The 27,582-nt window shown below is 38.8% G+C and overlaps 2 protein-coding genes across 2 annotated transcripts; one reads left to right on the forward strand and one right to left on the reverse strand.

Annotated features, from left to right (window-relative positions):
• Positions 1-15,143: 15,143 nt before the first annotated feature.
• slc5a3b (solute carrier family 5 member 3b) lies at positions 15,144-23,494 on the reverse strand. Its single transcript, XM_077215449.1, has 2 exons — positions 23,207-23,494; positions 15,144-20,149 (listed from the first exon to the last, which is right to left on the reverse strand). The coding sequence occupies exon 2, from the start codon at positions 19,868-19,870 to the stop codon at positions 17,750-17,752; it is 2,121 nt and encodes a 706-aa protein (XP_077071564.1). The 5' UTR covers positions 19,871-20,149; positions 23,207-23,494; the 3' UTR covers positions 15,144-17,749.
• Positions 22,976-27,140, forward strand: atp5po (ATP synthase peripheral stalk subunit OSCP). The gene is made up of 8 exons (XM_077215470.1): positions 22,976-23,014; positions 24,626-24,701; positions 25,215-25,265; positions 25,646-25,756; positions 25,846-25,975; positions 26,175-26,287; positions 26,482-26,568; positions 26,903-27,140. The coding sequence occupies exons 2-8, from the start codon at positions 24,675-24,677 to the stop codon at positions 27,011-27,013; spliced, it is 630 nt and encodes a 209-aa protein (XP_077071585.1). The 5' UTR covers positions 22,976-23,014; positions 24,626-24,674; the 3' UTR covers positions 27,014-27,140.
• Positions 27,141-27,582: the final 442 nt, after the last annotated feature.

Here is a 27,582-nt window from a genome sequence, read left to right on the forward strand (position 1 = left end):
TGCAGAAGAAGATGAGGAGTCCAAAGTTCCAATGCAAAGCATTTACTCACAATATAACTCAACTAGGTACAGACAGGCAGAAGGTTCACACACTGAGTACAACAGAGAACAGACAAAGACTGACTGAACAGAAGGGAACTATATACTAACACAGATGAACATTGATTGGCCGAACACAGGTGAAACAGATGAAGATGAAGATAATTAACTAAACACAGGTGATGCAGATGAACTAAATGACAGTAACCATGGAAACGGATGAGTGGCGGGTGTAGTATATAAAGTGGATCTATTTACTTCAGCGGAACCACTCCCCTAGCTACTGAGTTTACCTATAGGTTATCCGCTGATGCATTGATACTGTGTCATTGTTTACCGATGAAGCTAAGTAAAGGCACGTTCATTTTACCTCCGAGTTGAATCCTTTATTCTAATATACTATGTTGGGGTAAAGACACAACAATTGGCGACGAGTAAACCGGACCCTAAACAACTGCACGAAATGAAAAGTTAAACCGGGGAGAAAGGAGAGGAAACGAAACCTAGCAAAGGATCCGTGAGTAACAGTGCATAGCACACAGTGAAAGGATAAACGGATAAGATCTGGATTTCATGTCCGAAATGGCTCACGTTGGAAAAATAGAGGAGTTTGATAGTTCAAGTGAAGACTGGGAATCATACATAGAGCGAGTGGAGTTATACTGCGCTGCCAATGATATCGAGGATGCAAAAAAAAGTTCCGTCCTCCTCAGTCTAATGGGAGCTAAAACTTACAGTCTGCTGCGTAATCTCCTGAGCCCTGCTAACCGTCGAGCAAGTCATATACAGACATTGTTGACACGTTACAGAAGCACTTAAATCCCGCACCACTAGTGATAGCGGAAAGATTCCGATTCCATAAGAGGAATCAAACAAAGGATGAAAGCATATCCGAGTATATGGCCGAACTGCGCAGACTCTCGCAGCATTGTGACTTTAAAGAAGGACTTGGCGATGCCTTGAGAGATCGTTTAGTATGTGGCATTCACTGTACAAGCACACAGAAAAGGCTACTGTCCGAAAAAGAGCTAGATTTGAAGAAAGCACTCGAACTAGCTATCTCAATGGAAACAGCAGCTAAGGGGGCATCAGAGCTACAGAAGAAAAGCTTAGAAGACGAAGTGCATCAAATGTCCTTGAATGGCAAAAAGCAAAAATGCTACAGGTGTGGTAAATCATCTCACAGTGCAAACGACTGCTGGTTCAAAGAAAAGACATGTAGGAAATGCCACAAACAAGGCCACATAGAAAGAGCATGCAAATCAGACCAAACCAATGCCCAAAAGGAAAAATCTGGAAAGAACAAAGGTTTTAAACCCAAATCAAAGACCAAAGCAAATGAAATGCACAAAGTAACAGAACATTCAGACAACACAAACAGCAGTGAGGAAGATGACCTGTCATGCTTAGAGCTGCATAGCATAACTGAAGAAGACAGAAAAATAATATGGGTCACAACAACAGTGTCTTGAGTGAAACTCAAAATGGAACTGGACACAGGTTCAGCTTTATCAGTGATCTCTGAGACCGACTATGACAGGCTGTTCTCCCACTTATCACTGAAAAAAACGTCAGTGATGTTAAAAACGTATACAGGTGAAAAAGTGTCACCAAAAGGGAAGCTTAATGTGGACGTGGTCTATGGTGACCAAACACACAAGTTAGAGCTCTATGTCCTGAAAACCACAGGCCCAGCACTACTGGGGCGTGAATGGCTGAGGAAAATTCAGCTTGACTGGCATGCAATAAAAGCCCTGAATATCTCAACAGGCCTCAAGAGCTCCACCTGCAGGCTTGACCAGAGACTGCCACAGTTGTTGGAGGCTAATGCACACGTGTTTGAGAAAGGCATTGGTAAACTTAAACACCTGAAAGCAAAAATTGAACTTGACAAAGATGCCAACCCGAGATTCCACAAGGCGCGCCCGGTGCCGTATGCACTACGTCCCAAGATAGACGCCGAACTGCAGAACTTGGAGGCATCCGGCATTCTCTCAAAAGTTGACTGGACTGACTGGGCTACGCCCATTGTTCCCGTGGTGAAGAAAGGGAAAAGGGAAGTGCGCATATGTTGGGACTTCAAAGTGAGCATCAACCCGGTGCTGCGCACGGTGCAGTACCCCCTTCCACGAATCGAAGACATCTTCTCAGCATTGGCTGGTGGGGAGAAGTTTTCAAAGATCGACTTGTCACAGGCCTATCTCCAGATGGAAGTGGAGGAGTCAAGCAAAAAGTTCCTAACCATCAACACGCATAAGGGACTTTACCAATACAACCGACTTGTGTTTGGTGTTGCGTCCGCCCCAGCAATTTGGCAAAGAGCCATGGACCAGGTGCTCCAGGACATCCCTGGAACACAATGCTACCTGGACGATATTATCATAACAGGAAAAGATGATGACGATCACTTCCAAAACCTGAGCAAAGTACTCACCAGGCTAAATGAGTATGGCCTACGGGCAAAGAGTGAGAAATGTGAGTTTTTCAAAAGTGAAATCTCATACTGCGGGCATGTCATTGACAAGCACGGCTTGCATAAGTCACAAGAGAAGATTGAGGCAGTGTTGAAAGCACCTAAACCTGAAAATGTGTCACAACTCAGATCGTACTTGGGTCTTGTCAACTATTACCACAAGTTTCTACCAAACCTTGCCTCAGTGCTGTATCCACTAAATGCACTACTACAGACAGGAGTGGAATGGCATTGGTCAAGAAAATGTGAAAAGGCATTCACAGAAACAAAAAGACTAATAACATCTGACGAACTACTGACCCACTATGATCCATCCAGACCCATCCGTCTAGCATGTGACACGTCCCCGTACGGCATTGGTGCAGTCCTATCGCACACAATGGATAATGGACTGGAACGCCCAATCGCATTCGCTTCAAGGTCCCTTTCAAGTGCCGAACGCAATTATGCACAGATAGACAGGGAGGCCCTTAGCCTAGTATGGGGTATCAAAAAGTTCCACCATTACCTTTATGGCCGAAGGTTTACCTTAGTAACTGATCATCAGCCCCTAGTATCAATATTCAATCCACGAAAAGGAGTCCCAGTGATGTCAGCCGCGCGACTGCAGCGATGGGCCCTGTTCTTAGGAGCACACTCATATGACATCGAGTTCAAGGGTACTAAACAACACTGTAATGCTGATGGTTTGTCACGCCTCCCACTGTCAACATCTGTGAAAGAAATTCCATCAAAGAGTGACCCCGCTGAAATGTTCCACACAACACTGGTAGACCAGTTGCCAGTTACAAATGCCATGATACGAAAAGAAACGCGGAATGACCCAACACTTTCCAAGGTGTATGACATCACAGTACAAGGTTGGCCTGCCCATGGGAATCCATGTTTTCCTGAGTTTTCAGCAAGACGTGATCAGCTGTCAGTCTGCCAGGGAACCCTGATGTGTGGATCACGTGTGGTAGTGCCCTCCAGGCTTCGCACCAGAGTGTTGGACAGTATACATGAGGGTCACGTGGGCACGGTGAAGATGAAAAGTCTGGCCCGTAGTTACGTATGGTGGCCAGGGATAGATAAACAAATCGAGGACATCACCAAAACCTGCCCAGGATGCCAGAGCATTCAAAACGCACCGTCACAGGCTCCCCTACATCCATGGGAATGGCCGTCTGCACCCTGGCAGAGAGTGCACATTGATTTTGCTGGCCCTTTCATGAACTCTATGTTTCTCATAGCTGTGGACGCTCACTCAAAATGGCCAGAAGTAGTCCCAATGAAATCAACAACATCAGAAAAGACTGTTTCTGTTCTGAGAACCATCTTCGCCAGGAATGGCCTGCCTGAGCAAATTGTGAGTGACAATGGTCCACAGTATACTTCTGAAGAGTTTCAAGATTTCATGAAAAAGAATGGTATCAAGCATTTCAAGTCAGCACCTCACCATCCAGCAACAAACGGATTAGCAGAACGGTTCGTACAAACATTCAAAAAGTCCATAAAAGCAATGACAAAAGAAGACATCTCACTTCAACACAAAATTGACAATTTCCTCCTGGTGTACCGCAATTCTGTCCATGCAACAACTAATCAGACACCTGCAATGCTGTTCCTGCAAACAGTTCAGTGGCTTTTCAAGTGAACAACCAAGGAGCTTCGATGTGGGACAGCAGGTATTGGCACGTGACTACCGAGGGGACAAGTGGACGCCTGGGAAGATTGTCACTAGGAGCGGCCCTCTGATGTACGAGGTGGACACTGGCGAGCAGACCTGGAGACGTCATGTGGATCAGCTGTTGAATGCTCAACCAAAGACACCGGAGCAACCAGGACGTCCACCTGATCCTGGAACCAACTCTGATCACAGTACAGTGACACCCACAGTTACAGAGGAATTGCCCCCTGCAGTGAGCACTCCGCAAGTGCCCAGGCGTAACCCTGAACGACTCAGGGCACCACCGAAAAGATTGGATTTATGAGTTCACTTATGAGACTTATTAAAAAAAAAAAAAAAAAAAAAAAAGGGTTTCAATATTTGTCAACTGAATAACAAATTGTGTTTAACGCATTGGCATTGTTGTATGTTACTTAGTTATGTAGCATTAATCTAAAAGGGGAGGAGTGTAGTATATAAAGTGGATCTATTTACTTCAGCGGAACCACTCCCCTAGCTACTGAGTTTACCTATAGGTTATCCGCTGATGCATTGATACTGTGTCATTGTTTACCGATGAAGCTAAGTAAAGGCACGTTCATTTTACCTCCGAGTTGAATCCTTTATTCAAATATACTATGTTGGGGTAAAGACACAACAGCGGGGAAACAGAACAAAGGAAGACATGTGTGACTAGTGACAACAAGACTCAAAAACACAACTGTGACACTGACTACGTTTACATGCAGCCAATAACCCGTTCAAAACCGGGATATTAGCACTAACCAGGTCACGCACGGCCATGTAAACACTGGCAAAAACCGGAATATGCTCATATCCCGGATTTTAAAAACCGGGATATGATACCTGGGGTACCCCTTTTCTAACCCGAATTTTTGGTCATGTAAACGCGTATCGGCATATCCCCATAATGATTTGTGTTCTGCGCATGTTCTATTCGCAAGGAATCTTGGTCTTTTGAGTAGAGGAACTTCTCGGCGCATACAAAAACCCGCATGCAGTATACCCGAAGTAAACATGGCCAGACGCAGCACAGCCAAAGAGTATAGAAGTACCAAGAGGCGAAACTCAATAGAACGTTCCATTGCAACAAACGCGTCCATGCGCAGAGCAGCAACTCCGCCATTTTGGACTGAACGCAACACAGCTGTCATAGAATTGAACGATACCGGTTCCAATTCAAAAGCGGTTAATGGAACTAAATAGTAGTTTCTAGTTTTTAATATCTCTATAGCCTAAACTAAAACGGCGTGTTGAATGATGTACAACAAAATAATGCTTATGGATCGGTTTATAATTAAACCATCTCGTCATAGAGCATGACGCTGTTAAATAGGCTATTTACCAATAACTTTTGGGGATAACTCCCGTTTTCATACACAGCACAATTTTACAACACCAGTAACAACAGCCCATGTTCCTCATGAAATGATAAACAAATTAATTGAAAAAGCCAAAACATAATGAACAGTGAGTAACGTTAGGTGAAAGGGACAACACATTAGTCAAGAGAGAATATTTAATAGTAATAGAAGATCATCACAAAATGAACAGTAATTAAATTGGTTATGGTAAGTAGATCACATCATTTCTGCCTGTATTAACTTACACACAACAAATCAAACATTGTGCAAGTAAAGTGCACACATTTACGTTACTACAAATAGAATGGCAATGGTAAGTATATTAGCTGTTCTAACGTTATATGTTTTAGTCTTTAGTTTTATTATAATTTAATTAATCTTGACTGATAAAAACTTTGTACAACATGTTACATTCGATACAGAAAGAGAGAGTTTATGTACAGATGACTTAGCTTTAAAACTTTTCTGTACCGCTTCTGTTTGGGCTGTGAGAGTTGTCGATTTTGGGTCCGTAATATATGATGGATTCTGACTCTATTGAATAGTTTCACCATGTAAACAAGAGTGTTTTTGCACATTTCCTTGTCACACACAACTTCTCTGCACTCACTGTTGTACATCCATGCCGCTATTTACGTATGGAGACGTACGTACGCTGCTCACTTTAACGTTAATAAAAACCTTTTCTACTTTACCTCTCTGGATCTTTGGGGAATCTATGAAATGCTAGTTGATTAGTTGTACACTGCAGTTGTTGCAGTTGATGGCAGAACACTGTTTTCTTAGTTTCCAATTATTTCCGGACATTATGCTGTACAGTTGTGCTAATGGTAAAACCGTTGGTTCAGTCCAAAATGGCGTCAGCGTGACAGCAGCGCCATCTAGCGATTGTTACCGAAACTGCAACGGAGTTTCGCCTCTTGTTACTTCTATACTCTTTGGCACAGCATACATTTAGAGCGAGGTCAGTACCAGCACCAAAGCGCAAACAAAGGCGATCGCTATCTGCCCCCGAACTATTCATTATCCGCGTACTGCTGCTGTTTTGTTGTTGTCTTTGGATACAGGAAGAAGAATCGCATATTGTGTCTTAAGATTGTCCGTATGTCCAGACGCTAACCGTGCGTCGCCGTTTACATCGGGATATTGCAATTCCATGTATACAGGAGTAACTCTCTCTGCTCACGCATGTAAACGGGTTATTCCTAATGTTTCAGAAACCCGAATAGTGACCTTAACCCGACCATAACCCGAAAATTGGCTGCATGTAAACGTAGTCACTCACGCACTAAAACGCTCATTCTAAATACTGTAATTTGTACTTTACAATAATTTATTTATAAGCTATGTTGTTTATATGTGTATATATAAATATATAGCCTCATTTTAGATGCTAACGCTTTCATTGTTTCTGAACTTGGACCCTTTGCCAAGTTTTTATTAAATCTAAAGTGAGATAGATTTTACTTGGATTTTATTATATATGAACAGACATAAACTTCTAAGAAGGTTAATGAAAGAAATGAAAAAGTACAAAGACTATGCATTTTTCCATGAAGTCTGTCCCTTCTGGCATCATCATGACTCACCCAGTTCCTGTCGCTGGGTGTCAAACTCTTTACCTTCCACCCTTCTGACTTTTACCATTGTACATTCTCAGAAAGAAAAGGTGTCACTGGGGTGGCACCTTTTCAAAAGGTCCATTTTTGTACCAAAAGTGTACATTAGTGCCTAAATGGTACATATTAAAACACATTAGGCAATGTTAAACTTAATATTTACTTGCTAATAGTTAATTAGCTTATAGATAATATTTTTGTTAATTATGTCACGTTTCAGTAATTAATGAAGAGAACCAGTGTAGGTGCATGCTGCTGTATTATGAATTATAATATAAGGAAGACGGATCTTATCACAAAAGTGTGGCTAATGATTAGAATGAAAAGGGCCATTTAACACGTAACACAATAAAGTGACCTGAGGGATGTGGGGTAATGTAATTTTCCAAAGTACTGGAGCAGAAAAAACAGGAGCATGAGATGGAGATTTTAAGCAAATAATAGTCATGGGCTTAACATCAGATATAAAAATGTACAATGATCCATCATTACTAATCTTGATCAGTAGTTCTGCATCTTGTGCTAAACCAGTGTGGTCCTCTGATGACTGAGCATCATTGTGGCTCCTCTTAGGTCTGTTACCACAGGCCTGAACACTCCTAAAGCCTCTTGATTAAACCAGCATCAATAAATATTTCCCTTTTCCATTCAGATGCCTTTTTGTGGAATGATTTCATTAGTGGAAGAATCTCCTGCACAGCGGAACCGCCTAACTGGCCATCTATATAAAATTTTGGGAATGTGTGGCATCCGTGTTTGTTTTGCTGTGGGTTGTGGTGGAGAAGAACAGATTCATCATATGAGATGCTGAACAATGCTGTTTTTCGTGTGTCTCTGCCCTGGTGTGTGATTGCTTGCGACAGGTTTACATTACTACATTACCTAAGCCTTGACTAGGATGTTGTTTTCGAGGAATTCAAATGTTAGGTTATATGATTCAGTTAACTAGTTATTATACCACCACAAGAATGAAGAATACCTCTCAAGTCAATGTTGAGGTTAATTGTCATTTTTATACATTGCAGAGCAATACAAAAAAAAAATTGTTTCTTCAAGAAATTTAACAAACATCCGAGCACTACTTAATGTCCCACAACATAAAACAGTTACAAACAAAAAAAAGATGGTATTTTCATAATATGAAAGTATTTACACAGTGGATATACACAATATACAGTACACAACATATGGTATTCATCACCATAACATCATCATAACTAGTTGGGAGAAACAAATTATATTACTGTAAAATTGCTGGACTTTAAAGTAATTCAATATTTAAAATATCAATATTTATGTTTTAAAAAATACTTTTATCACAATACTTTTAAATTAACCCTTAAGTTTTTTAAATATAATTTTGTTTTAATATCTTATTTTTTGTTTAAAATAATATTACTTTTTAATTATTAAAAAAAATGTCTTTTAACTAAGTTGCCAAACGTCATAAAAGGTTTAGAGTAGTATTAAAGGCACCTGAGCTAAACACAGAATCATAACCTTGAGTTTTAAATAAATGAAATGGAATTGTGGATGATACAAATATAAAATGCTTGAAAATGTTCTCAAGTACTGAAAAAAAAGAGTGAGGCATGTGCCATTATGTAATAGTAATTTCATAATCAAATTCATGAGTCATTTGCATTTTATGGTGAATCATGCCGCAGTCTAGTGGTTGTCTGATTTTTTATTTGCAAATAAAAATGATACCACATTATTAATAGTATGTGCCCCAAAGCCAGTTGAAGCAAAATCTGTAAATTAAGTAGTTGTATTTTAACATTGTAGTTTATAAAGTAGGCTAAATTGCCTAATAACTAAAATATTTAAAATTGAAGTTGGGAGGTAATTGCAGCATTTTCTTTAAAAATAACTGTGCCTTTCCTCCCAATTTCTTTTATTTAGATGATTTGTAAAAGAACAAAAGACATTGATTTGTAAAAGAACATGTTATGTTAGTTTTTGAATTGCAGTTACTAACAATCAGCATGTGTTGCACCTTATTTGCATGCAAGGTGCATTCTCATCAACTGGAGTGACGTATTCTGCCATGAGTGCACTTCCCACAGTTATGACCTTTGGTCCTGAAGATAATGGTCAAGTGGTCAGTTTAAATGCACATGCCTAATAGATGTAGAAATAGATTTGTTGTTCTTCGCTGTTGCTCTCCGACTGCAACAATGAACAAAGAGCAGCCCACAGTATTGTTTTGCCAGTACTTTTCCACTGCCAGTAGTAGCAGCACCAACCTCAGGAGGAAATACAGAGCGAGAATAAAGGGCACAGTAACAAATAAATAGGTGTTTTCACAGAACTGCTCTGTATGATGAGATGCTGTTAAGCACTGAATAGTAAAATAATGTCTATTGAATTAATGCTTTCAGACTTCCCTTTGCATGTTACAGTGCCTAGTTATGCATTTGCTCTCATCAAGCATAAAGTCTCAATAAGTCAGCCATAATACTATGTTTCTGAGGACTCTTTTTAAAATATTGCTCATTGATAAATAGCAAGTCCAAACCTTAACCTCCTTATCAATGCTGAACTCAAGGTCATCCCTTTGATTAGACATGAATGCTCTCATACAGGTCAAATGGAATAATCTGCCAAATTATGGCCAAGTATTTTGGACAAAGTCAAAACAGAGTCTCTCACTATGGATTCTTGGAACATTGTCCTTGGGTTTGTTTTGTTTTCCCAGAAAGCAACAGCAAATCCAGTAGTGACACACCCTAATAACGGCCTGCAGGGCTTTACCAAACATGTGCGAGGTGGAAGTTAGGGCAAAACAATTATTCACCTATACGCATTTTCAACCTCAAGTCACTCAGTCACCTCCATTCCAACATAAATCTAAATGGAAAACTACTGTGCAGATACAAACTGTCATGCAGTAGAGAGAGGAGAGAGAGAGAGAGAGAGAGGGGAAACAAGGTCAAGCGAAGATGCAATGAGTGTTTAAAGGACAAGTTCGGTATTTTACACTTAAAGCCCTGTTTTAAAATCGTTTCTGATGAAATAGAACGGTTAAGATTGAAATTTGGACACATGCTGCTGTCCCAATAATTTTCAGTTTCTGTATTAGCACCCCCCCACCTCCACAGTGGTTTCATAGGGGGACTGAAAGAATCATTCATAAAATGCATTAAACCTTAGTTTACAAAGACGTGAAACTCACCGAGTGGTCTGGGGTGTTCACTGATATGCTCACACAAAAATCGCTGCAAAAGATGCTTTCCAACAGGTTTTATCGTAGTTTTTGTCCAACTCCATTGACTTGTATTGGATGTTCTGTGAGGTACGGTATTACTCCGCCGCTGGAAACGGAAATGGGGTTGTTTGTATTCTTTCTGTAGTCTTAAGCAGTCGCGGTATCGTAGGCTACGCAATCCAAACATTGGCAAAGGTGCATTATCGCCACCAACTGGGCTGGAGTGTCTATTATTCAAGCTCTCAACGGAAGAATGTCCGGTTTTGAGGCGTTTGGAACAATAGGTCCACAGTTTTACAACAAATGGTAAAACATCTCTTGGAAAGCATTTTTTGCAGCGATTTTTATATCAGTGAACACCCCAGACCACTCGGTGAGTTTCACGTCTTTATAAACTGAAGTTTAATGCGTTTTATGAATGATATTGTTCCAGTGCCCCTATGAAACCATTGTGGAGGTGGGGGGGTGCTAACACAGAAACCGAAAATTCTCGGGAAAGCAGCATTTGTCCACATGGTGGGTGTGGGGGTGGGGTTGGAATTGCATAACTCCTTACACAAATAAAGACAAATACTGAAACTTGAGTCTTATATCTTTTTAATAATCATAATAATTATTCTCTCTAGGCCAATTCAATTAAGATTATGAGAAATTATTGACATTGCACTCTTTAGCAGTAGCACTTGTGCAATTCTACATATCCCTTTTCCGTAGTTCCGTGGTTCTCCAATTTTTTAGAGTGCCGTACCCCTCTTCCACTTAGACTGCAGTCACACCTTTTCCATTAAGGGACAATATTTGCCACCTTTAATCAATTTTTCCATTTCATTTTTTTTACCTTTGTAAAACCTTTAAAAAATAAATAATTCCTCAAATAAAACAATGTTCAATAAATAGGCAATGTTAAAAATCGTTTAAAAATCGTGCTTCTGCTATCAGTGGCGCGGATACAGTGTTCTGTTGTGACTCGCGCACAGTCTTCACGAATCACACGGACGCGCGCTTCAATCCGTTGCAGAGAGACTCTTTAATCGTTTAATCTGTGTTTTCAGATCACCCGCCTTCTTGAGCAGTGTAGAGAGCACGTGCGCATGGTTGCTAGCTACTATTGAAAAGACCGGGTAGAAAACAAGTTCTTTTAACAGAAAAGCTCTGATTTGGGGGTTAAATTATTGAATTCTGGCATTTGTGGCCACAGCGGATTAAACTGAAACTTTCCTATTTCAGACGACAAACTACGCTTGGCTAACATTACTATCTTGTTCTGTAACTTACTTGCCTAGTAACCATAGTAATGGTGCGCACGCTTTCGCGCTTTCTCCTATGACGTGGAGTGCGAGGTGCACTCAACGTTGCATGCATTTTTAGTAACAGTTAATTTTGTTATGGTATGAATTTAATCCTTGTAAATCCTAGTAAAGGCAAAAATATCTAATACCTTTGTATCGAAATCCAAGACTTTGTACCAAATTCAAGGCTTTTAAGGCCTTAATTTGAGATTGTTTTTCAATGCTTTTAAGATCGGTTACCCACGGTTACCCTGATTAATGTGTCTTGTCCCCTCAATGACAGTAGACTAATTATGAGGCTAACCTAACATCACATAGTGGTCTATTTTCAGCTCAAAATGGCGAAAATAGACAAAAGTGTATTAGTTTGCCTGGTTATTTTTGTGATTCGTTTAACATTTATGACCTAAAAAAACTGTCAAATAGGAAATGTTTAGTTTAGCAACTTACATATTATACACTTGACCGACCATAAACTGAAGCAAGTCGAGTCGCTCTGCTAAAATTGAGTATGGGGTCTCTACAGAACAAAAGTGGTTGTTTCTAAATTTGTGGGCGTTTTCAAACTGGTGGTTGTTTCTAAATCATGCAATGAAAATGATGCCTTTCACCTGACCCCGCCCCTAAACCTACCCTCACTGTGACATGGGCAAATCAGGTAACGCGCTTGAAAACGCCCCTTTGTCGCCCACTGATCTGGTAACTCCTATTACTGTCCTGCAGAGACCTTTATTTGGTAAAATTCGCACTGCGAACATAAAGCCCGCCTACTTTGATTTGATTGGTCATCTCAAATATTCTGACATTGACGAGCAGTGACAGACTAATGAGGCTGAGATGAACACAAACACACACACACCCACACCCTGTCTTCTGTTTGTTCTGACGTGCTTGGCGCCTCTGCGGAAGAACGCGCTGATAACAAGACTGAAGCGAACGAACACGAAGGCTTATCACATATTTAAAGATTGAAAGGGAGAAAACAAGACAGAGTAACTCGGCGGATATCGCTCATATAATTTTTTTTGACGACGTAGTTAAGGCGGCAGGTGTGTGTTGCTTAGGTGGCCGCAAGGGCGTAGATTTGGTTTGAACATTGGGGGGGTTGAAGTTTGGGTATGCCTCCTGATATTGTGATCATGGTATAAATAATGGGGGGGTTGTAATGCATAGATTTAAATATTGGGGGGGTTATACCCCCCCCCCATCCCCCCCACAAATTACGCCCCTGGGTGGCCGCCTTAGTTACAAAGTGCTGCGGGAAACCCATGATCAACATAGCCAATTATGCGTAAGAGAAAATTACTTTAAATATTAAGCCTATGTATCACAAACAAATCTACTGTAAATGTAATTCCATCTTCATATTTAGGTAACGCTTCATATTACGGGTAGGTACTGTAATATGTATACATTAACACTTTACACAGGGTCTTGGGAAGCCATATTTTAATGAAAGTCTGCTCTGCTTATGAAATCCCAGTGATACCAGCCGTTGCCACTGACACATTTAATCAAAAAAATATAATAAAATGACATTTACAACAAAGCCCGTATTATAAAATTATTAGACAGTATTAAAAGTGTCTGTTTTTGTCTGGTGTAGGGATATTTACTGGCAGAAGTGATCTTTGGAAAAGAATGGGCCTAGCTATATACATTATATTGGTTATCACATGCATAATTCATCATGGCCTGTTAAGATAATCATTCAAATATATTTAAAGTACATTAACATGTTTCCATGCATGCGTGCAATTTTGGAAACATAGAAATTCAAGTCTAGCCAGATTAGAAGTGCTTCTGCAAACTAGTAAAGTTTACTGCTGCCTTCACCACAGTAGTTTATAATTAGGCTAATATTATTATGCTACCATACATTTCGCCAGACGTTTCAGATACGATTAAAGACTTCAAGGTAAAACAGAAACATAACAAAAATAGGCTACTTAAAGGTTGGGTATGTGATTTGGAAAACGACCGGCAAATTTTGAAAATACACAATTCAAATGGTCCTACCTTCTTTCCTCCAACGCTGGCTCTGACTCCACCCATTCGAAGAATATGGACGCGCAATCATGCACGAGCGAAAACTCAGATGCGCGAGAGATTGTAATGACGATTTACTACTAATCACGGAACCGGCTTTACTGACGAGATACACACATACGCGTCACGAGCTTTGAGTATGCACACGAAGGGGGTCACGCGTGCTGGGGGGAGGGAGTACGTCCGTTTGATTGACGAACTTACTGTCCAATGATTCTAGATGGTCTTGGAAATGATTGGATGGATTTTTTCGAGTCCTGCCGTTCCACAGATGATTAAATTGCTTAGTTTTCATTTCAGCACTTCTAACTCAGTGCTGTAAGTGGGTTAGGAATAGGATTTCAAGTTATTTTGAAAAAATGGACAAAAAAGAGAATCACATATCCCACCTTTAAACTATTAGCTCGTTTAGTGTATCCTAACAACACCTCTGGCAAATCATTGGCTGTAATCATAGCAAACATAGCTAATATATTCTATATGAATGTGTAGTAAGAATGTAATTGGATGTAGGCCTACTACATTTGCATTGTTGACATTATCATGTTATCTACTAGCGTCAGTTTACTGCCATTCACAAGTTCTCTCCCTTGGCCTCATTGATTGGATAGTAAAGTGTCTATCATATGCGCACACTTCAGAATCTCACTGAAGTAGGTCATCCGGGTACTTTTTTCCTTCTCTTTTATGAGTACTGTGATTTCTGATACCTCGTTTGTCACATAGGGATACTGTTTTTCACCTATTACCCGACTGAGCCCCCCACCGATTATTTCAGAACAATCGCGCAAAGTCACATGACTTCTTTGATGTGTATTGAGGATTTTTTTCAGTAAATGTGTTTCCATCGTAGTTTATGTGCATGGCTTCTTATCGGATAAAAAATATATGACTGAATTGAGCGAGTTTTTAATAAATTTATGCTTACGGCATTTTCATCAAGTGTTTTTTTTTATGCGATATGCCAAAATGTGCATAAAAATAGGTGTATGGAAACATATATCTAGTGTGATGCACCATGTGCATAAGCCTAATATAGCCTACCAGAGAATATTAGTGCAATGGATGATTCTCATAGCATATGTGTTTAATGTGAGTAGGCCTAATTGTCTTCATATTGTAGATGGATTAGCATATTTATGCAGAATATTAATAAGCATAAACAACAGGACTAAAGTGTGCATTATGTTTACTACTTTATGCATTATGTTGATGGCAAATTAATGAATGTCATAAAACACAGGATAATCATCTCTACAAGACATTAAGGAGCCACTGATAAACAAAACTGTATAATGTCATTTTAAAACGGTGTTGTTTGGAATATGAAAGTCAGTTGTTTGGAATATGACAGATGAATTAATAAAAACATGCAAGTAAATGATACAATATATTACAAGATTTAAAGTCAAATAACCAAGCTCACGCAGTTTGTCGTTCTCAAATGAATGATCTTTTTATTAATCCACAACTTTTGATAATAAAAGTAGCAAATGTACAAATCATTTGTGTATGTCTGACTAGAACAGAGATTAAAGCAAAAAACTCCATATGCATCTTTTAAGCTTATGAAAAGTTTCACAGTGAATTGATGAAGCCCGTTTTTATGCAACATAAGGAACGTTAAGAGATGTACACACTCTATAAAGCACAAAAGAAAGATCTGGAATCTATACACCATTCAATACGAATGCAAAACAAAATCCATTAAAATCAAATAAATCACAAAACCCTTTTGTTGTCATAAAAGGCCATGTTAAAAAAGTACCTTAGAGGATGACGTTAAATGAAGTAAAGTAACAGTCTATTAAAATTCACATTATCAAACACAAACAACATAGAAGTGCCTTAAAAAAAGAGAGAAAAGAAGATAGAACCTCATCATCATTTTACTATTAAATGCATGGATAAATATTCAAAAGCTTTGGGTGTTGGTTTGAAAATCTGTGGTGTATCCAAAACCAACAATCACTTCCACCCCCTAAGCAAGTATAGTAGTTGGTATGGTATTACCAGAGATCATATCAGTTTTGGATCAATCAATTAGGCCTCAGATAATCACAGCAGATACTCCCAAATTCTGTAATTTTACATTTTAGTTAATTCATTACAGCTTAAGCAATAATATAACTATACTCACTCTGAGATTGAGGTCAACCACAGTATTGACTAAGTGATTCAGTTAGTGTAAATGCTATGAACCAGAATAAAATGAACTGATACCTGCAAAGAAATGGTAATCACGTCAGTAAGATTGACAAGGACCATAAGAGTACCAGTAACAATAAAAAAGACCATAAAAGTACCAGTAACAATAAAAAAAGACCATAAGAGTACCAAAACCAAATCAGTAATTTGGGGAAAAGAAGCATAAATGAACATGGTCTCTATTGAACTTTCTTTTGATTGATGTATCTCTTTTCCAATACAAAGATAGTATCTGTATAAAAAATTATTTAAAAATATAAATTTTTATTTTAAAATGTAAAAATAATAATCAGCCAATTTAACCCCAGTTTATTTTATTTGGGTATGATAACTTAAGGTTTTTTGAAGTCCGATAAAAAAGTAGGAGATACAAAATAAATGTTGCACCTCTTCCTAATATCTTTTTTGGCATAACTCTTCTGAATGAAGACAAAATTATTTTGTTGCACCTTTGGGATAAATTTTCATTAAAATTATGGACTTGAATGTCAAAGTATAAATACAACATTATGAGCTTGCACTTAAAAAAATCTGTTTACAAAATCTCTCACGCCCATTTCATTTCACTAAGGCCATCCACCAGTTCCCATTTATCTGAACAAATAGAGCATTCAACAGCAGATCAACAACAGATAATGCCTGTTACTGCAGCCATACTCAAATTCTTCTTCTAGAAGAACAAGATATTATTTTTGCGCAGCAATCAAAATTGGACATCCCGGTCGAAATAACCTGTTTTGGGATATCATTATATCAGATTACAACATTAATGACAGTGTTCTCTGAATCTTTCCTGTGGTGGTTCTGAGGGTCATTCAGTAACATCCACATAACCAGTTACATTTTATAGCTGATTTGTTTTGGAGCGATAACATATTGGGAGTCTTTTGCACATTAATTTTGTCATGAGGGGACCGCACTGTGGTTGCAGCCGTTGTGTGTGCAAATACACTGCAGCTATTAACACCAGACAGAAGGAGATTCACATCACCATTTGGAAAGAAGCGTAAATGGATGGAGAAGCATAGGTTACTGTAAAGCTACGTCTTAGTTGGTGCTTATCTTGGCGAAAGCCGAGTACAAATCAGCATGAAGTTTTAACATCTACTCTCGCGTAATGGAAATCATTATTCCCAAAATGAAGATAAAGCAGGGTTTTTACAGCTTATGCTCTGCACTAAAGGCATTTGGGTGTTTTTTAAAGTAGCTCTAAATACAAAGAAATTAAAGTACTCAGAAACACACAAAATTACATACAGAGTTACAGTTACAATTTACATTAATGGACCTAAATAGACTTACTTGTATTTGGGAATGTACAGCAAGGTACCAGGTTTAATCAGACGACACAACACCTTAGTGATATGGCATCTTTTTATGCAAAATATATATATTTTAAATAAAATCTTTGAATCTTGTGATAAATGTCCCCCTTTTTTTCACTTAATATTAATAATTTTCACAATTTCCATTTAACATAAAACTTTGGAAATACGATTCCAGTTACATGAGTGACAAAATTAAGGCAAAATTCACCAAGGAGAAAAACAGTAAATCCTACAGTTGCTTAACTTGACCAACCATAAACTATACAAAAGCTACTGTTTCAATAATGCATTTGGTCAACAACATACCACAAAGAAGAGTTTAAATATTTTGAAGGAGGTGTGACACAGAGCCAAGGAGAAACAATAAATAACTTCTATCAGAATTATTCAAAATGTTTAGAGTCCCTAAAAGAAATGACACTGTAAATATCACAGATCCTAAATGGCTTATAAAACAAATAGATCATAAAAATGTGCTGTCTTTCACACAGGTCTTAAGATTACAAGGAGAAGTACACAAACATGAAAACACCCAGTGAACAAACCAATACAAGGCCTAAGTTAAGTAACAGCTTGATCTTAGGGGGTTCATAAAGCATTTCACGAACAGCTCCTTCATCTTCTTCAATGACTTTAGGATTGACAACAGACATGTTCTCCTTTTGACAAATCCAGTCAAATACTTGAGGGCAGCTCTCTTCATCACGCTTGCCTTCAGCCTTCCGTTTCACAAGCTTTGCATGACCATTGCCGTACAGCTCCATTGGTGTGGATGCCTCTGTGCTGGGGGTCTCGGGATCTTGGTCACAAGGCGAGGGCATAAGGAGTTTCATGTCAACCCCATCAAGACATCTCTCCTTCTGGACATCCTCAGGCACATCCTTCTTTAGAACACCATTGCCATTAGTGAGTTTGTACATCTCTTCTCGTTCAATCACAGGAAGCCGTTTAAGTTCTCTCAAGCCCCAGATTGTGGTACGCTTGATCTTCTCCACTTCTGGCGCTGACGTGCACAGACTGACACCCACAGCCACCAGCCCAGAAATCCAAAACAGCCCAGCAGCAATGTACATGTAGTGGACATGAGTAATGAAAGCTGGACGCTCATCAGGCTGGTCACATCTTGGCTCACGATATACAAAGCCGAGGAAGAGGCGGGTGGTGCCTAGCACAAACCCAGTCATACCGCCCCAAAATGCGCCGGTCTCATTGCCACGTTTCCAGAAGACTCCGAGTAAAAAGAGGGCAGCAATGGGAGGTGTGAGGTATCCAGCAATTTCCTGGATGTACAGGTACATCTGGCCACCTTGCATCTCAATAATGACTGGCACCCAAGCGATGCTGATAGTCACCATGAAGATCACAAACAACCTGCCGACCACCACCAGTTCACGGGAGGATGCACGTATACGCAGCATTTTATAAATGTCCAATGTGAAGATGGTGCTAGCGCTGTTAAAAATCGAGTCCAGGTCGCTCATGAGGGCAGCAATCATCACAGCCATCATCAACCCTCGTAGACCCACCGGCATCACGTTCATGACCAACCGAGGGTAGGCGATGTTGGAACAGCCAGCTTGACTGCCACATACAGCCATGCAGTGCTCTGGCCCGATGCACGCCAGCTCATCTGGGAACAATATTCGTGAGACCATTCCTGGAATAACGATGATAAACATGGGAAGGACCTTAAGAATTCCTGCCATAAGTGTGGAGCCTTTAGCATGGACAATATTCTTGGCAGCTAATACTCTCTGGACGATGACTTGGTCTGCACACCAGTACCAAATGGATGAGGGTGTCTGACCCAACAGGAAGCCCGGCCAAGGGATGTCCTCATCAAGCGGTCCTCGTAGGAGCTTAAGAGAATCTGGCTTTGGATGGATTCGGCAGGAGTTTGTGTACTGGAAGCTGAAGTTGCTGTTAGCCAGGATGGCTGTGACGTTGGGGACTGCTTCCATGTATTTTTCCCGCACCCCTTCCAAACCGCCTACCTTGACCAGACTGATGATGGTAAGGGTCAATGCACCGCCAATCATGAGCACAGCCTGTAGAGTGTCTGTGTAGATCACAGCAACCAGTCCACCGGTCACTGTCAGGAAGGCAGTCATAGTGATAAGCAAGATGATTGACAGGTATAGATTCCAGCCAAGAGACTCCTGAATGAAAAGAGCTCCTGCGTACAAGTCCACTGAAAGTTTAGTAAAGACATACAGCAGAAGTGAGAGGGCAGCAAAGTAAATCTTTAGCCGCTTTCCTCCGTAGCGCTTGGAGAGGTACTCTGGCATGGTGTAAACTCCACAGTGGATGTAGACTGGGATGAACACCCAGCCGAGCAGCTGCAGAAGAAGGAGGGCATTGAACTCCCAGGCGCCCACTGCAAAACCACTTGCTGCACCAGAACCAGCGAGACCAATGAAATGCTCGCTGCCGATGTTGCTGACAAAGAGTGAGGCACCTATCACCACCCAATTCATATTTCGACCTGCCAGGAAGTAGCCACTGACAGTGCTATGGTTGGACTTCCACATGGCGAGCAGACCAATTACAAGCAAAAGTACAAAATAAAGTGCAACAACTGCAATATCTGCCGCCTCCATCATGGGTCCTGTTTGTATCATGTTTAAGTTACTATCACAGTTCAAAATTCAATTGTCTGAAAAAAATAGGTGTATTTGAGTAAAGATGCAAGCAAATGCACATAAAATCTCTTTTTCCTTTGGTTTGCTGTCTTTCTAGAAGGAAACGGAATCATTCGCCATCTGTCAGATGAATATCTATTTTGTTTGTGTTTGGTTTAGATATGATTGGTAATCCAACGATGCTCTCATGAAGCACAAGAGTTATTTTGGGGAGGATGTCTCTGGCTTCTGGTCTAGAAATGGCAAGAGTTTACATTCCTGCAAGACAGCAAACACAGAAAGAAAGAGAGAGACATGGCATGCATTAGATCAAGTGTGTAGATCATTCATTATTACTATGCACTGACTTTAATTACCACAAAAAGGGGAAAATAACATTTTGATAAAGATTTTTTTTTATAACATTGTTACAGTTGTTATTTTGTTGAACAAATATACATAGACAATATGCATACATTTATGCTCAGTTTCACGGACAAGGCATAAGCCTAGTCTCAGACTAAAATTGATGTTTGAACTGTCTTAGTGACATTATTTGGCCTCAAGATGCACACAGCAAGACAGTAATTCTTTTTTTTTCTAAGGCACGTTTATAAAAGCTATTTAAATGTCTTAATTTAACTAAGGCCTACTTTTTGCTTAATCTAAGCCCTATCTGAGAAACCAGGCCATTATTAATTTATCGGTATTGGACAATATTGGATATTTAATTGCACATGCTCATTTCACAATTTTTACATTTACAGTAGATTAATTTAGCCTCACTTAATATTTAAAACAAAACGAATAACACTGTTAAATGCAATCTTCAGTGAATTTCAAAATAAATATTTTTCATGCAGTACATTCTAATGTGGAGTTGCATTTAAAATTATGGCAATCAGTTCATAGTGTTTATCTTATTTATTTAAACAAAATAGTATTGAATTTTGGTATTAGCCAATTTATCAGTTGTCAGCCATAACATGGAAATAATTATCAGCATATCACAGTCAGGATTTTAATATCAGTGTATCTCTAAAGAAATTAATAACAGCAATAAAAAAAACAAAGACACCATTTAATAAAGTCTCCATTTTCAAATAGGGTGATCAACAATGAAACCAAATGATAAAACAAGCAAACCATCATCATAATAATCGATTTCTCCTTTCAAGCTTCATGAAAACAATTATTTTCCCCAAATTTATTTAGACCTCACTTTCAACATTTCAACAATTTTTTAGACTGGAAGTTGTTACATCTCTGTCTCCCAGTCATCATCGTCTGACTTCAATGGTTGCAACTTAGACATACGCAAATGTGCCGCATCACTCACTTCCCAATTCACTGCTCTGCCACCTGAAAACTATACCAGCTTGGACTTCAGGCACTAATTCCTTGTGAACCATAGGGCAGATTATTGCATAACACTACACTACACTGGTTATATTAATGTTGAGGTTTAAAGCGGAAATTAGAAAGAAAGATTTAAAAGTAATCCATGGTAACGCACACTACCTGATGCTTATCCCAATAAGCAAAAAATTAAGGAACGTCAACAAGAGTGACTACTGCCACTTGTTGGTATTTCTAAGAAATTTCTCCTGCAACTCATTCAGTATGCATATCACATATCAGAACAATACAAACACTTACCCATATGCAACCCTTACCAAACAAAATTGCTCTGACTGTTGCCCCTCTCACTAGCGGTCTTCATTTTACCCAATCTTGGTTAAAGCCACACGATGAAAAACAAACAAAAAAGTCCACCACTACTCCTTCCTTTACTTTTCATAGACCAGGCTTTTTATAAACCAGGTAAATTATTATGCCCTACCCTTTCTAAAATTATACACATTAAGAAATTATTACAACAGTACATTTCATTATGGCCTTATCTTTGTAACAAAGCACCACCATGACACTGTCACTGTATGACACGACTTGTGATGATGTTGTCAGGTTGCAGATGCACATCAGTGCTATAAATTTAGCCTAACTGACAACATATCACAAATTACAAAATACTGAGACAATACTGTAAACAGATGCCCTCTGAGCAGGACAGTTAACCTTAATTATTTCATCATTTACTGATCCTCACATAATTCCAAAATTAGTTTGACTCTCATTCTTAGGTGGAGACAGGCCTGGCGCCAAGACGCACGTTTTTGGGGGGCATTTATATTTCTCAGGGGGGCCAGACACTGAGTTGAAATCATGGGGTCCATTCCATGTTGGCACAGCAAACACACAAAACAGATGGTAGGCAGAATGACAAGTCTCGGCTATGAAAGTGAATTGTGACCTTGACTGCCAGTCTGTAACATTGTGCCTAACATCTCTTTTGAGTTCCACATCAGAAAAAGAGTCATAAAAAATTTGTGAATGACGACATCATTTTCATTTTTGGATGAAGGATCCCATTAAATCTAACAACAACCAACCAGACTGGGATAATCTCTGTATGGATCCTCCGGTTGGCCAAGAAAAAAGAAAGGCCAAGACATGGCCTTTAGAGGAGGGGTGAGCAAGGAGGAAAATTTCCACTGCTAGACAATTCACCTCACACCACCTTCAGATGTGCTCTTGTAACCAATGGCAACGACTTATTGAAAAAGATATATTTGAAAAAAATACATGACAGTAAACACAAAAGAGACCTACCATTTATTCAAGAATGGGTGACTAAATTTAAAAAAAAATTTAAAACAAAGACCTACAGCTGCTTATTAACATGTCCTGTTTAAAAAAATGTGATTCATTATGCGTGGAATTTTACGCTGTTGCTTAAACACCAACTACAACTCAAACACACTGCGACTCCTGCGAAATTTCTGGAAAGCAGAGTTCGCCGTACAGGACATAACGACAGAACAATATTTTTTGTTTTATAGCCTAGTAGCCTAAACAACAGTCAGACCAGTTGAAGTGCTGGTCGTTTTCGACAAACATTTGTTTTACCCATCCAAACCTGTATGACGTTCTTCCGAAAAGCCCCAGTCACATTCATTTTAATAATCTAAAATAATAAAAGTGGATGGGGACCGAGCTGTCACGCCTCCTTGCTCAATTTTAAATGAACTATCCCTTTAATTCAAGACGTAGCCTCTGCTGCGTCATGTCGTTTGGAAAACAGTAAGTTACCTTAGAAGATTTAATATTTATTGTGCATATATTGACTACTAAATGACCGAATTCTTCGAATATGAAGCATTTCTACGCCGCTACAAATACAGTCACTTTGCAATTCTGTTCGGATCATTGATTCAGTTCACTTCTCAATTCCTGTCTAATACAATGGTTACACTTGAGATGGCTACAACTTACCATTTTTAGGATAGGCTATAGTCTTGAAATAAAGAATTGATTAGCGCGTGTTCCTAGAATGAGCGAACTGCTCAAAGCGAGGTGATCCTCTCCATCAGTGTCTGACAGCTTCGACGCAGAAGGGTGCAGGATATGTTCGCTCGCACAAAAGGTCTTTAAACGTTCAGTAATGGTAGATTTCAGTCCTTAGGAATGAATGGTGCTGCAAACGCGCTTTTTATAAACATCCATCTACTCCCTTATCTTCTTCCGCTGTACACACCCTTTTACATTTGGTCTGTAGCCTATAAGTAAACGTGACGTGCCGCAAGGCGGTCACTTGCATATTAAGTCACGCCTCGCCTACTATAAATCACAAGAGCTATTGTTTCATGACGTTTCACCTCTTGTAGTCCCTTACTTTACTGGAAACTGCCAGAAATCCCCTTTCTTTAGCCAAGATCAACCCGGCTTCAGAACTAAACGAGACACAGTCTTTGGAAGGGCTCATTCTAAGCCTCTTAGGTTTTGCAGTGAAAAGAACAATCTGGAAATGCACCATACGATTCCTGAGCAGTGGGGTTTACAATGCTCATTAAGAATGTTCTTTACAAATGTTTTATTTATTTTTATTTTTTTTCCCGTAGTTTATTATTGCATACTTTCATTTCATCCAACACAGAAATCTATTTTAGCCTAAAGCCTCTTAGCTAAAGTAGCCTAAATTAATTAGCGAATTAGCTATAAGTAAATAGAATTCTAGTCTAACAGATCCAAATCCCTATCACCCCACAGGTGCACCGTGCACCTGAAGTGTCCACCTACAATTTGAAGCTGAATAAAAAACATAAGTAAACACAACTAATCATTGGTTATGTTCTATCGTTATCAAGGCCTATCCAGTGAGTGATCTGGGTAATTTAGTGACATGATGTCATATGCCGCTGAAATGCTCATGAGGAGCTGCACCGGCATATCTAAACACAAAAAAACAGATGAAAAATTGCAGTGAAATTAAATTGCAAACATAAGATATGCTATTCGAAATCAGCTGAGATTATGTTGTCATTAATGATCAAGGGCAGTCCGAGCTTTCTTTAATACCATTAGCCTATATCAGGTTTGGTAAACCTACATTTTTATTTAATTTTTATTAAGATAATTATAAGATATAATTTGGAGATTTTTACACCAAATAAGTAGACTTTATTTTACATTTCAAATAGCTCAAGGCTTTAACTGAAGACGTTTTACACATGTTGTAGATTTATATAAGGTATATTGTCCCAAAGAAAAAAAACAGTTGTATAAATATTTAAAGCTGTTTCCAAAGCGCTTTATTAGTTAACTATCCCGTGATCTTTCCGAGTAAATTTCCACTGATATGACTAACTACATTTCCCAAAATGCATAAGCGCAGCTCTTGCGTATTTCTTCCAGGACTTGCACGCATGCGCAGTGCTTTTGACCTACACAGTCGCAGGAGAAAATGGCAGCGCTTGGACTGGGCCAGCAGGTATGACATTTTAAAAACCTTGACAGTTGTATGGAAAACCACGAGCTGTTTGGCTTCGTGTAGTTAAATCTATGTGATCTTTTGAAACTGTAAATATTTGACAGGTTTAAGCCAAGATGATTTGTCTGATAACTGAACGAGGCCTTGACAGGCAGTATCTAATCCGCAACATAGACAGTGATTCAAACCCTGTGCTCTTGTGAGATCTTAATAACCCGTTATCAAGTTAATAATGTATAAATAATTAATTCATTTAAGAGTTATGCAAACTAGGACCTAACTAACGAGTTTTTGCTTTTCACATGCATGACGCATACAATGCTGAAAATGTGACTGGACATACGTTTTAAAATCTATAGAAGTTAAGTTATCATGTAGTTTAGTAGGTTTTGAGACGCAATAAATGACAATACTGAAGTGAAGAGCGTTTATTTATATTTAGGACCAGGTCGTGTCATTGAAAGTCTGTTATATTTGTCAAATCTGCCTTCAAGTTATTCTGTTTCTCTACAGGTGCGTCATTTTAGCACGTCTGTGATCCGACCAGTAGCAAAACTTATCAAGGTAAAAAGTTATTGATTTCATACCAAAAGAACAAATGCATCATTTTTCCAATGCCTATAAAAGTTACCATGGTAACCACAGTTTCACCTAAAATACCCAAACCATATATTAACTATCAATGTCATAAAATAAAAGAACAAATATTCTAAAAGTGTCTTACACAGTATATGTGTTGTGTAGAATTTTTCAGTACTGATATTAGTAATCATGGTGTTTTAGTGAAATAGTGGTGTTGTAATAGTATTCCATTTGTTATTTAGCTGTTGATTTAACTCGATAGTTTAATACTAATGCATTAACTGTATATATACCATGATATAGAGCCATAGTAGTTACAGGCTTTTTTTGATAACAATACTTACTGTAGTGTGTTTCTTCAGCCTCCTATCCAGGTCTATGGGGTTGAGGGACGCTATGCTACTGCCCTGTTCTCTGCTGCCAGCAAGCAGAAGAACCTTGATAAGGTTGAACAGGAACTTGGACGTGTGACTGTGAGTTTCCCTTTAAATTTCTCTTTGTTTCTGCTTGCTTTACACAGTGCTTCAATAAGTTCTGGATTTGTCATTTTCCCTCTTCCTAGAGCCTGATTAAGGATCCTAAGCTGTCTGGTATTGTGATGAACCCCCATATCAAGCGCAGTGTCAAACAGAAGACTTTCGTTGATTTCTTGATCAAGGCAAAACTCTCCCCCATCACCATTAACTTCATCAGTGAGTTTTCTGTTCAGCCATTTCATTGATTCACTGAAAAGTACTGTTATTTTAATCACATTGTAGAAGTCTGGAAGAGGGAGTGTCCTATACTGTTAAAAAAAGACATACACACTGAAATTAATATTTGTTGCATTTATAAGTTCAAGAACAAATTGTATTATATATCTGCATATTTTTCTATTATTTTGATTTACAGATGTCCTGGCAGAAAATGGCCGCTTGACCTTGACCCCTGATGTCATTGCAGCCTTTGGCAAAATGATGAGTGCCCACAGAGGAGAGGTCACATGCTCAGTCACCACTGCTCAGGTAAGCTGTGCATACATGTATGGTTGTTTGCTTGCTTTGTACATATTACTTTTTTTTTTTTACCTTAATATTACTTCTAAATTAAATGTTTTGTTTTAAATATTTCTGCTCTGCATAATGTGTTTGATTCATTTTGAATAAAATCTTTATTTTAGTGTCTTTATTGTGTGTTTTTATGCTGAATGTCTGAACAGCCTCTGGATGAAGCTAATCTTGCAGAGCTGAAGGTGGCACTGAATGGTTTCATCACAAAGGGAGAAACTATTAAGCTTGAGACCAAGGTAGGAAGGCTTGTTCCAGAGGGAGGGCTTCTTTAAAATCGGCACTTCAAAATTAAAAATTAAGATGAGTAGGTTTTTAAAGGGGGTATTCGGGTTAGCATAATGTTTTGTTTTTTTCTAAAGTTTAAAAGAAAATGAGTGTGAAACTTTGACAAACATTGAATGTTTTGTCTTGTCATCTGCTCGCATGTTTTTTCGTCTGCTCATCCTTGTGAAAAAGAACACGTGCAATAAATTGCTTCTATCAAAGTGATTTCTTATATTTATTATAATACATGGGTTTAATATGCGTTGAAATTTCACATGCGTGTTTTTCTCTTCCTCCTTCCCTCAGTCTGATCCCTCTATTCTTGGGGGCATGATCGTGAGCATTGGTGATAAGTATGTGGACATGTCTACCAAGACAAAGATCCAGAAGCTCACCAAGCTGATCAGGGAGACCTAAGTCCTGTGGACTGTCCAGACCTACTCTAATAAGATTCAGGAGTTGAAGAAAGAGTGACCTCTCTGCTATTGTGTAGTTGAATGATCTTGTCCAGTTGTGTTCCAAATAAATATTATGTAACATTTAAGCTGTGTGGTGTTGGGGTTTTTTTTCTTTTCTTTTTTTCCTGAGGGGGTTTAGTATGAAATTAAAGTAATTATATTTACAATGTGTCTTTAGTGAAAATGCAATTTGGAATCTTTTCAATCTTACTGCATTTGCGATTGAGGAAAACGCTACCACAATACCTAAACTAAAGTGTGTGGCTGCTAATGCATTAAATTGTAATTTCTGCTCTAAATGGGTTGGGGGAAACATTGTTGAAGGTAAAATACTAAACTGTTTTTCTCAAATAAATGCTGTCTTTGTAAGTTTTTAATTATCAGGAGTCCTGTAAAAACAAAACAAAATCATAGTTTACATAAAACTATTTTGCAGTAGAACCATTTTCATTCAGCATATCGCAATGATTTTGCAAGGATTGTGATACTGCAAATTGAGTAATGACTAATAAAATAAACAAAATGAAA

This window comes from Siphateles boraxobius, unplaced genomic scaffold, assembly GCF_051911475.1.
Source record: "Siphateles boraxobius isolate OS27281-9 unplaced genomic scaffold, OSU_SipBor_1 7, whole genome shotgun sequence".
Classification (NCBI taxonomy): Eukaryota; Metazoa; Chordata; class Actinopteri; order Cypriniformes; family Leuciscidae; genus Siphateles; species Siphateles boraxobius.

Excerpts from the sequence above, each read along its gene's own strand:
- slc5a3b (XM_077215449.1), bottom strand. The coding sequence starts at position 19,870 with ATGATACAAACAGGACCCATGATGGAGGCGGCAGATATTGCAGTTGTT.
- atp5po (XM_077215470.1), top strand. The coding sequence starts at position 24,675 with ATGGCAGCGCTTGGACTGGGCCAGCAG. Across the intron at positions 25,976-26,174 it reads CATCACCATTAACTTCATCA|ATGTCCTGGCAGAAAATGGC; the intron begins GTGAGTTTTCTG and ends TTTGATTTACAG. Across the intron at positions 26,288-26,481 it reads GCTCAGTCACCACTGCTCAG|CCTCTGGATGAAGCTAATCT; the intron begins GTAAGCTGTGCA and ends ATGTCTGAACAG.